Source organism: Lycium barbarum, chromosome 6 (assembly GCF_019175385.1).
Source record: "Lycium barbarum isolate Lr01 chromosome 6, ASM1917538v2, whole genome shotgun sequence".
Classification (NCBI taxonomy): Eukaryota; Viridiplantae; Streptophyta; class Magnoliopsida; order Solanales; family Solanaceae; genus Lycium; species Lycium barbarum.
The window spans coordinates 1,678,398-1,690,603 of NC_083342.1; the positions used below are offsets into that span (position 1 = coordinate 1,678,398).

Consider the following 12,206-nt stretch of genomic DNA (forward strand, 5'->3'; position numbering starts at 1 on the left):
CATGCATTTACCTGGATATTTGAGTATTTATCATTTACTTCATAGAGCATAGAGCATGCTAACTGGGAGTTGGATTCAATTCATAAAGATATGATGCTCAATTATTGGGCCAATTACAATCCATGTAATAGAGGCAACTCTACTTGGATAATAGAAGTAGAGGAAACCAATTATCCAAGTGCTAGTATGGTTTCTAAAAACTCCAATTCCTCATTTTTCAGTGATACTATCGTAAGCGCCATCTACATTAAGTTTATTAACATCTATGTGGACGCAACGTCCATTTGATAGGAACAATGGTGGTTCAAGGAGAAGAGGTTTCAACATGCATCACAAATTACATACAACAACAACATACCCAGTTGAATCACAAATAACATACAAGTTATATATATATATACAAGTTATCATGTGCTCTAGCATCACATTTTACACACTCTTTCCGACCTATTTGACTCTCTCATCGTAGAAGCATCAAATATGAGCTTAGAGCATGAAACAACATGCACAACAAAGAAAAAGGACATTGAAATAGGAATCAAACATAGCAAAATTATAGTAGATACACAGAAATCTTAACATAGATATATCAAGAGATTAACTATGTCCCAGTCACTACTATCATTCTCTGAACTTCCCAAGCAGTTCATTGCCCTTGATTTGTTCAAACCACCAAGGCATTAAAAGAAGACAACAAAAATGTTTGACATAGGTTAGGTCAACCTGTCATAACTTGAGCTCCTCCAAGCACTTCATTGCCGTTGATTCATCAACCTCCGTGCCAGAATTGTTCCCAGTTTCCTCGGGCTGAGCTAATTGCCCACTTGGGGTAGTAGCATGTGCAACAGTTTCCTTTTTGGCTGGTGGAGCATCAAATACTGGGATAGCTTGCCTAATACAAACAGGTGGTGCAACTCGAACGGGACAGGCCTGCTCGGGCTGAGCTAATGGCCTGCTGCTTGGCTCAGTAGTAGCATGTGCCACGGTCTCCTTTTTGGTTGGTGGAGCAGCAAATACTGGGATAGCCTGCCTAACACAAACAGGTGGTGCAACACGAACGGGCCGGGCCTGCATCATTTGAGGCCCACATCCGGTAGGTTGAGGACGAGGTGGAGCAGAGAAAACTGGCACGGCTGTTCTTATTGTAACAGGCGGAGCAATACCTCGATAAGGTGTCCTGTTGTATTGTCTAACTGGCTTATATGGAGCTGCACCTGGAGCAGGAACTGTGCGGCCTTCTGATGATGAAGCCTGTGATTGGGGCAGAGGCGTGGAGGACGATCTGTAATGAGTAACTGTTTTTGGGCAGATTAACGGGAGGATTTTGGATGTGGTGGCAGCAGGACGTTGTGGACTTGATGGTCGAGGAGATGGAATTGGAAACTTCTTCTGGAATGGTATAGACACATTGCCAGATTTGGCCATTTCTAACTTTTCCTTCAAGCGGTAGTTCAGTAAAGCTCTTGCTATTCTGATCTGCTCCTGTTCGTCATTGTTCTCCGGTTCGGATGATAAACTTGCATCTTGCTGTGCCACTGTAAAGAAACAAACCTTTATTTGTCCATGAAAATTGTTCCACTTGTTTCAGAAAGATGCTACTACCTAAATATATTTATAATATCAGCAGCATAATGAGGAACTAAAGGTATCTTCATACAGAAACATCAAACACATTTCCATGATGGGTCAACCAGAAGCTGTTAAGTTCTGATAAAAGGAGGGGCGAAAAAGCAACATGAATCTGAAAGACAGAAAAGAAAATTCTGTTGGCATTTGAAATTCATTTTGGTTTGGTAGTTGAAAAGTAATTTTGGGTAAAAGTTAAAAGTGTTTGGATTAGTTTAAGCATAAATGTATCAAGACCATTTCCGTAAGTTGTGTGAAAACCTATCTTCGGGTTGTTTGTAAATCCCAGTCTGATTTCCAGAAACCAAAATATGTTTAGACCATATGGCCAGAATGTACAGTTCTCGCATTTGTTTTTTGGGTAAATGTTTATTTTCACCAATTCTCCTTAAGACTAAAAACACAAGACCATCCTTCCAGAATTAACCTGAATCTCACAAGTTATTCGAGATCAAATGAGCATGAAAAATAGGAGCTTTAAGCAATAGGCACATATGAACCTACTACCACAATACTGGACACTACTCACACCATTTCCGTGCACTGTTTCTTCACCAGCATATACTAGAACATATCGACTATAGAACTATGCCAAATTACTCAAAGTAAAATATTTTCTTAATTGAGTGGGGAGACTTACATTGTTTCAACGATGACCAAGCTGCCAGGGCAGCATTCTTCTCAGCTTGCTTTTTGTTCTTGGCTTGTTCACCGGTAAACGTAATTCCAGCCAATTCTACTGTTCCTGTAAACACAGGTTGGTGTCCAAGTCCTGACCTATAAGTAGTGTACTGAGGCAAAGGAGCTCCGACTCTTTGCGCGATCTCCTGTAACAGATTTTTATAGACGCCCGTTTCATCCTACAATGAGTTCATCCAACAAAGAGAACAGCAAAACTTCAGCAATGTCATCAAACCAGTGACTAGTCATCACGAGAAAATTGGTTTCTTGATTAGTAAGTTATTTTGAATGGGCCAAATGTTTAAATTAAAAATATAAAGGGGTCTCCTACAATACTTCCCAAAATTTAAGGAATAAAATGTAGGGGCTATGTGGCCCCCCTAGCTCCTCTTGTTTTGCTAACTTATAAAACTAAAAGGCAAAGCAGACGGAGACCAAAACCAAATCATACACACACCTAAAAAGTATACAAGTATCTCAACATTTTCTCTGTGGAACAAGGCCAACGCGAAACAATCCCTATTTCCATTGTATGACATAATTTTGACTTGGAATAGGGTCTAGATCGCTTAACTTGATTAAGATACACTAAAGTAATTTGAATTTTGAAGGATTATCTTGTGAAATCTCCTTGAGATTGAGTCAGTTTTTTTTTAAAAAAAAAAAAAAGTCTCCTTGAGATTGAGTCGTCGTTGTTGTTGCAGTATTTTGTAAAATATAGTTTTATATGAAAAAGATCAAGCCAAAAGTTGACTTGCTTGATGTATTCCAATAAACATGTGAAAGGTTTACAGCAGAATAAGGGGTCGTTTAGTTCACCATATAAACAAGATAATTACATCATAAAATTCCACATAAGTTATACGATGCTTGGTTTGTCCACAAGAAAAAAAACACTGTATAACTTAATACAATGCTTGGTTGGCCTCATTAAACTCCGCATTGCTTATAGCCGCATGAGTCATGTATATAAGCCGGATCGGACAACATGGTTATCGGGGGGAAAAAAAGCCATGTAGCAACCTAAGTTATTATAGCATGATAGAATGTGGAATAAGAATATTAATACATGGATAAGAGTAACTAAAAACAAAAACAAAAACAAAAAGGCCCTTATAAGTTACTCCCTCCGATCCCAAAAAGATTGTCCTCCTTTGACTTGGCACAAAGTTTAAGAAATAAAGGAAGACTTTTGAAATGTGTGGTCCAAAACAAGCCTTAGATATTTGTGTGGTTGTAAATCATATCATAAAGTTAAATTGTTTCTAAATATAGAAATGTGACAATATTTTTGGGACAGACTAAAAAGGAAAGGAGGACAATCTTTTTGGGACAGAGGGAGTATAACCTATCAAAAAAAAGGACACCTAAAGGCTTTTTATCAAGGAAAAAGGACCTAAAGTAAGCTATTCCTGCATAAAAATTTCGCCATTATTATCCATCGCATGATAATTCCCACATTATGAATCATTGTATAACAATGCTGCAGTATAATATCTGCATAACTAGTACGTGATTCGAGTGACCCACAATTGTACAATTTTCAGAAGTATGTTTATTAAAGTAGAAAGGAGTAAATATTTTTTCTGCAACTAACTTCTATTAGTTCTAGTAAATTAGTAATTATCAAGAACCACCATGTCAAAGTAACTAGTCATTTAAATAGTCGCACATAAAATGCAGCATATGGCAATTTAATAGCTGGACAATTATAGAAGAGACCTCATGGAAGTGGACAGTCACATGCAGATGCTTCTACAAAGATAGAAAAATTTAATATATAGGGAGACCAAGGCTATAAATAGGAAGCTTGACCTAAATACATTTTCCACCAGTACCATGCTCAACCAAACACCTTATTTAATACCCAATATACTGATATGTCAAATACTTACCCTCAATATTAAAAATTATATCAATGAGCAAGAGTTCACACACATGATCAAAGTCAACAATGCCCATGTTCAGTATCTGTCATAAAAACTGCTAAATAAATATTGAAACAATGCAAGATCCAAATTAATTGTTGATTAGCTTCTAGATTCAAATTAATTCAACCCCAAGTTTCCAATCTTCCAAGCATGTGCCTAACTCAAATTTTCCACATTCATATTTTATAATAAATGTGGTTCGAGATTTGAATATTATGAGTTTTAAATTCTAAGATGACGACTTCAAGTACTAGTAATTGAGTTCTAAATTTAATTTTGTACATTTTATAAATTTCGTAATACATATATATGGTTTGGGTCAATGCTACTGAGTTCTGCCAAACCCGTACCCTGAAGGCTACTTCCACCCTTGCATATATTGTGTAACTCTGCCTATCAAGATTTAGACAAGTGAGAAGAAACCACCTCAGCTTAGGTAGTTGTTGGTTCATTTTTCCAATGTATTGATACTTATTTCAACATCTTAATGGGTAGAATTTAAATTAATTAGTTGGAACTCGGTAATTTTTAATTGTATTGTCTTTATCACATAACCTTCAATTGTTAATTATTCATCTTACAAATATATAAAACCCAATTCAAATGTTGACTGATTCCTACTACTCACTTTGACAGGTCTTATCTACAATTTCCACACTTATTTATTATGGGTCTTTAAGAATAAAATCGGTGAGGTAGGTAGCAAAATTCAATATGCAAAATAACTAGTGATAAAAAAAGTTTATAACTGCTAGAATATAGAATAGTTAATTACTAAAATACCCTCATTTAAGGAAATTAATTATCAAAACAGTACAACAAGACCCAAAACAACTGTTATGCAAATGTGAAGACAAGAGATACCATATGGGTCAATATTAATTATGGTCCCACCACGAAACTTCCCATTAAACTTTTTCTTTTTTCCACTAGTTTCAATTACCCAACTTTTCTAAAAGAAATTATTCCCCTACATTTTACTTCCACTGTTCCATTTTAATTGTCGCATTAGCTTAAATAAATATTCCAAAAATAATTATACTTTAGGAATTCAAAATTAAAATTAGCAATTATTTCCAACTATAACCTTAGCATTAAAGAAGTAGTTCCTTTTACTATTGCTCAATTCTCAAAAATCATCTAATAAATAAGGATCTTAGTAAATTATATACCTTGTATTTATTTTTCTTAATGGACGTGAAAAAAGCTAATGTGACGGTTCAAATGGGACGGAGGGAGTAATACATTAGTTAATTTATTTGCACTTAGTATTTACACCGAACTAAGTAATTTAACTTTAACAGTTAAGAATTAAATAGCCATGATTAAGTGATAAATGTGTGTCGCATTTACATCAAACGTTTAAAATTAAAGTCATGATATATAATAGTATCATTTAATCATATGATCAAGTGATAAATGTGAGCATGAAAGACTACATCTGTAGTTTCTAAAACTAGACAGAGGACATTTTGGTCATTTCAACACTATTAATTTCCCCAACCAACCCCATTAACCAGAGTCATTAATTATGGTCCAGAGCTCGAAAAAGGACTAACGAAAGTGTGCACATTACACAGTCAACACACACGGCGCAAAGTAGCAACACTCCGGTCGAAAAAAGAACACCAAAATGCTGACAGAACCCTAACGAAATGACAGCAAAAACAACAAATAGAGCCCGTTTGGATTGGCTTATAAGCTGTTTTCAACTTTTTTGAGTGTTTGGCTGGCCAGCTTAAAGTCATTTTATGCTTAAAATAAGCTCAAAAAAATAATTGGACCAATTTGACTTAGTTTATCTAAAGCAGCTTATAAGCTGAAAACAACTTATAAGCCAAAAAAAATAAGTTGGACTACCCCAACTTATTTTTTTCAGCTTATAAGCTGCAAACAGCTTTAAGCTGTAAGCCAATCCAAACGGGCTCATAATCCCTCCGATTCAATTTATTTGTCTTGCTTTATTTTTTAGTCTTAGTCTGTTTAAAAAATAAAAGGGTGTTTGAATTGACTTATTTTAAATGCTTATCCGCTTTTAAACACTTTTTTTGTTTTTGAGTTGTTTGATAAAAATAAAAAATGTTTAAAAGCACTTATTTTTTAATATGAAAAGTACGAAAATAAGCCAAAAATCAAAAGTTGAGAATATGGCTTGAATTTTAGCTTAGAAGGTACTCCTTCTGGATTAAAAAAGGAGTTAACTTAGCCATTTACACACCAAGTATTCACTCCAAGAAAAAACATATGTAAATTGACTAAACTACTCTTAATTAAATAGACATTGAGATTTGATCACATAACACTTAATAGGAGTAAATCTGAAAAATAATGTTAATTATTTCTTAATTTAATAAGTTAACTAAATGGACACTTTTTTTTTTTTACCCTGAGGGAGTACATGTCTGTCTCAAAAAATAGCACTGAAACAACTTAACTTTGCAATTTCCACTTCTACCCTTATAATTTCAATTTATAGCCGCACCCATTTATAAAGTTAGTTTTGAACCACGAATTTCATAACCATACGTTTCTTTCTTAAACTTTATATTAAGTCAATAATGCAACATAAACAGGGACGGAAGCAGTGTCACACGATTAAAGATTATTTTGATACATTTTACGTCAATAACCCCGACTTATTTACATTATTAAACTCGTCAAAACCTGACAAGCAAATTAAAACTTACGAGTATACGGGCAGCAAGCGAGTAAGAAGGACCACGATTAGAAAGAGCGTTAAGTGCAACTTCAGCAGCAGCATGTTCAGCTTGACGAAGGGTAGAACAGTAATTTGGACACTCAAAATTCTCACCGTTAAAGTTAACGACAGCCTTAAACCTCGGCGCGTGGTCGGGACCTTCCCTTATACATACGTATGAAGGCAAGTTAAAACAACTCCTTTGTGCTAACTCTTGTAACTGGTTCTTGTACATATCTTATGACAATGTGTATATATATTAAAAAATAAAATAAAAATATTAAAAAAAAGAGTAAATTGTTTTCTAGGATGTTGGGTCGGGTTAATTGATGAAATGGGTAAATGGGTTGGTTGAAAAAATGGATTTTTTTGGGTTTTAGATGGGTTCTTGATTAAGTACTATGAGATAGCCAAACATATGTATATATAAAAACTGAACTAGATTGTTTTCTAGGATGTTGGGTCGGGTTAATTCTTGAAATGGGTAAATGGGTTGGAAAAAAAGGGGAAATTTTTGGGTTTCAGATAGGTTCTTGATTAAGTACTAAGCAGTAGCCAAACATGGCTTTATTTGTGATATGAAATGGCTCAGGAAGAAAAAAAAAATGGGGATTTTGGGTTTCAAATGGGTTCTTGGAGTACTATGAAATAGCCAAACATGGTTGTATTTGTGACATGAAATGAGTAAACAGGTCAAGAAGAAAAAATGGGTTCTTGATGAAGTGCTATGAGATAGCCAAACATGGCTGAATTTTGTGTTATGAATGTTTAAACGGGTCGGGTCAGAAGAGGAATGTATGGATTTTGAGTTTTAGATGAGTTTTTGATGAAGTGTGAGATGGCAAATTAAGTTTGTTGAAGAGTGATGAATGAAAGAGAAAAAAGAAGAGAAGAAGAAGAAGTGATAAATGTGTGTATTAATGGAAGAGATAGCAAAGGTTTGAATTTTAGTGGGGGAAGAATTAATGGTCTCTTTAGTTATTGTAAGCTTTTGGTTCTACCAAAGTCAGGAAATAATAATGAGTGGGGGTTGGGGTGGCGTGGATTGGGAGTGGGTGTGAGGGTGGAGTGGACATAAACGAATTCATAATTTAAATTTTACGTGTTCAATCTTTAAATTTTTAGAATCGTTATATTTTACACTTATGAATTTACTATTTATTGTAATTTCATTGACTTTATATATAAATTTTGAGTTCAAATAAACTCGGTACTATTTTGGTTTTTCATTCACTATGCCTAATACGATATTCACATTAAAACCCGACTAAATCGAAATAGCTCATTGCAGTTCTCATTTTGGGGACTGCGCTTCTAATAATTTTTTACTTTTCATTTTTAGGGCTCAAACCCGACCTTTAATTAAGAATAGAGGGATTCCAACCATCCCAATTCATATGAGTAAAAATGCATCAAAATAAAAGTCAGGAATATTAATGAGGGGGTAGGGGGAGTTGAGGGGGGTGGGGGTACTAGGAGTCAACTTAACGTTAGGGGGCCTTTGCATGGATGTGATTCTGTCTACAAGGAAAAAGCTACACTCTGTATGTGTTAATGGGAACCTAGATTTTCTCAATTTTTGTCAGCCTTCAAAGTGGATTTTCCACTTTCTTACACAATGGCCTTATCTTTTTCTTCTCATTCCATCTCTATTTATTTTTCTTAGTGGACTCTACTCTATTGTCTTCTTTGTGGAGGAAAACTACACTAAATTATTCTTTTTTCTTTTTTGATCTTTTGACTAAGTGGGAAACAATTTACAATAGAGTATGATGTAATGTTTTAAGGAGGCAATACATTCCAAATATTTTTACTTTATTTAGAATTTATAGAGTTAGAGTTGAAGATGAAATTGTGTTTGGTTATATATTTTTAAAAAAAATATTTAGAATAATGTGCATGCTTGAATATACTCTTTAAACTTAAAATAAAATTTCAAGTTGAATTTGAAATTTTCATGATCAAATATTAATTTTCAAATAAAGTGAATAATTTTTATGGTCAAATGGGTATTAGTTAGAGCAAATTCTTTACTCCTTCCGTGATCAATTTATGTGATTGCATTTAATTGAATACACAATTTTTTTTAAAACAACTTTAAACATTTGTAGTTAATTAAAATAAGCCATAGATATTTTGGTGGCTATAAATCTGTTTATTAAAGTTCAATTTTACCCTGAATGTTTACGTTTTATCTTATATTTGCTCTCTATTTATCAATCGATCTATAAAAAAAATTGATTGTTACGTTTATCTCATATACGCCCCTCCAACTAACGTTTTTCATACGATTGTTTCCATTAATGATCAGAAAGACACAAAATTCTCTTTTTGGTGCTTCAATTGCGGTACTTGAAAAAATTGGTCTGGGTTGAATGAAATGGGGGAAGCCACTTAGAGGTAGAGGTGAGGTGTTCTGAATAATCAATGAAGTAAACTTTTCAAAAACATGATCAGAAAATGATTTTAAGACATTTTATAATTGTTTGAAGTATAACTGGACCTTTTTAATTTTTCTGTGCATGTGTAACGATGTCACAAAGGGTATATATATAATGAATGAGTATTAGATAGTTAGGGGTACATTTAGATCTTTTGTTTGTCTACGAGGCTTAATCAAAACAAATGACAGAGTCAAGCTAGACAACCGTTAATTGACGAGACTATCGCACGAACCAATACATAAACTAAAGATAAATTTAAGACAAATCATATATATCAAAAATAAATAACCGTTTTAATTTTTGTGTTGACTTGTCATATTTACTTATATTGATTTTTAAAGTTCCAGCTTGTCTTTCTTTTCTGCCGAATCAATTCATCGAATGTAGTCATAATTGCTCGAGTTTTTCCTTCTCGATCCATGACAAAAAAATTACTTTATACTTTTCGTTTGAAATTATTTTACCTATATTATACTACTAAGTTGAGATAAATCGTGGGTGCCTAATTCTTTTATGACTTTCAACTTCTCTTAGGGGTCGTTTGGTTTAAGGTATAAGCTGGGTTATTCAGTACTAATTTTTATACCACGTTTGGTATAAGGTATAAATTAGTGCTGGGATAAATTTATACCTTGTATCAAACATGGTATAAAAATTAGTGCTGGGATAACCCAGCTTATACCTTCTTAACCCACTTATACTGGGATTATTTTATACCATCTTTTAGATGGTATAAAATAATCCCAATAGATGGGATAAATTAGTCCCGAGATTATAATCCCAGGACTAATGAGTCCTTAAACCAAACGACCCCTTACAGTTCATTTCCTTTAATTGTGTTGATCTCATCCATAATTTATGAACTTACATTGTTTTCGTCTCTTACTATAGATGGTTATTATTTAGTTATAGTTGATTAATGTAATTTTGTATATCGTGTCTATCTATAGATGGTTATTATTTACTTATAGTTAATTAATATAATTTCACCTCAATTTTATTATTAATTTACTATAAATTAATGCAATTTGCAGTAGAGGTTTTTCCCACCGACATTCAGTGGGAAATTTGTGCTACAAACATGATTTTTCCACCTCATTCCCACCGAACTAGATCACTGGGAAAATGCATGGTAAGAAACAAATTTCCATTGAAATGCTGGAAAATTTTCTAATTTTTTCATGTGAAAACATTATTTTTTATTTTTTCTACTGACATTCAGCGAAAAATAGCCACTGATCATTTTTTAGTAGAAAAATAGAGAGTTTCTAGTAATGACGATGTGAGTAACTCCTTCTTTCTTTTTCTTTTTTTTTTTCCCAAAGAGTGGCTCTAATTATCTTTGGTTCTTCCAATTCTTGAATTTGCATGGATGTATGTGATTCATTTCACAAAGAAAACTATACTCCATTTTGTTAATGGGAACCTAAAATTTCTCAATTTTTACAAGCCTTCAAAGTGGATTTTCCACTTGCCTTCACATGTCTCTAAACCTTTCTTTTTCCCTCCATCTCTATTTATTTTTCCTTAGTGGAACCTCCTCTTGATTTTGTCACCTTTAAACATGACACTTTCAATCATCAAGTGCATGAAATAGCCTTATCATAATAGATGGATATATAATACTCCACTGCTTAAGTTATGAATGATAATGATTAAAGTTTTAACTCCCACAATGTTTACTTAATTACTATCTTGTTTTTTTGTAAGCTCAACTATTTAATGTCTTCATTGTCTAATCTTTGACAAATATATAGTTGAAGATGATTTAAAACATCAAAGTAGAAATCAACTAGTCATGACATGCTTGATGATGGCCCTATTTGCGATTAGTTAATAATTATTGTTCTCAAACATGCATGTAGCATTTTGATAGTCTAAGCATGAGACTTATATTACCTTCTACCATTAGTTGGAGAATGGTACATAGTGTCATAACAAATCCAGTATAAGGTAGTATTGTATGTGTTATAGGATAATATAAACTCATCAAAGAATTCAAGATTTGAAGCTCATGGGTTCCCATAGCCACCTCATGTTAGTATACAATAATGGCTAGATTCACAATCAAATATGTATAAATGTTCATTAAAATTTAGATATATATATACATATACACACAAGATCTAGACAAAAATTATTAAGTTTGTCTAGAAATTAGAAATTACACGGTGTAAACTAGAAATTACACGGTGATCCATCTTGTATATATGAAGTATGAATAGTCACCATGGAAGAAACTACCGAAAAGAAAAAGAGCAATTCCTTGGGTTAAAAAGGAGGGGAATGTGGGGAGAAATGATGGGTGATAAATAATGATATTTCCTCCATCTCAAATTATCTGTATTTTTTTATACACGCTCTTTAAGAAGTATTAACTAGAAGGGGTATTTGACTAACTTTACCCGTATTTATGTCTAAGTTTTAATCTCTCTCCATTAACAGTTTATTTATTTATGTGTCATCTGCATTAATAATAAAATTCTACAAAGAGTAAAATGGGAAAAATTATTTAGTTGTGCCTTGAACTTCTAAAACGCAAATAATTTGAGATAACTATTTTTAATAACCACGACAGATAATTGGAGATGACAGAATAGCAATGTAAAAAAATTGCTATTTTGGGGGTAGTTCACCATCACAAAGAAGGCAGACTTCTAAAATTTTAAGCTTGGTGACTTTCAGCATAAATCGCAAATGCAATTTACCTTGTAATGTCAAGTTCCGCTTATAAAGCCAACGTCTCACTTTAACCCACATTTTAATTTATTTTAAAATTCAAAATAAAAAGAAAAAGAGATGGTATTTGATCTATTTTTGGGCTTT

At 33.3% G+C, this 12,206-nt stretch overlaps 1 protein-coding gene across 1 annotated transcript; it reads right to left on the minus strand.

The window, feature by feature from the left end:
- Positions 1 to 362: 362 nt before the first annotated feature.
- LOC132600411 (double-stranded RNA-binding protein 2-like) lies at positions 363 to 7,895 on the minus strand. The gene is made up of 3 exons (XM_060313565.1): positions 6,926 to 7,895; positions 2,267 to 2,486; positions 363 to 1,535 (listed from the first exon to the last, which is right to left on the minus strand). The coding sequence occupies exons 1-3, from the start codon at positions 7,169 to 7,171 to the stop codon at positions 727 to 729; spliced, it is 1,275 nt and encodes a 424-aa protein (XP_060169548.1). The 5' UTR covers positions 7,172 to 7,895; the 3' UTR covers positions 363 to 726.
- Positions 7,896 to 12,206: the final 4,311 nt, after the last annotated feature.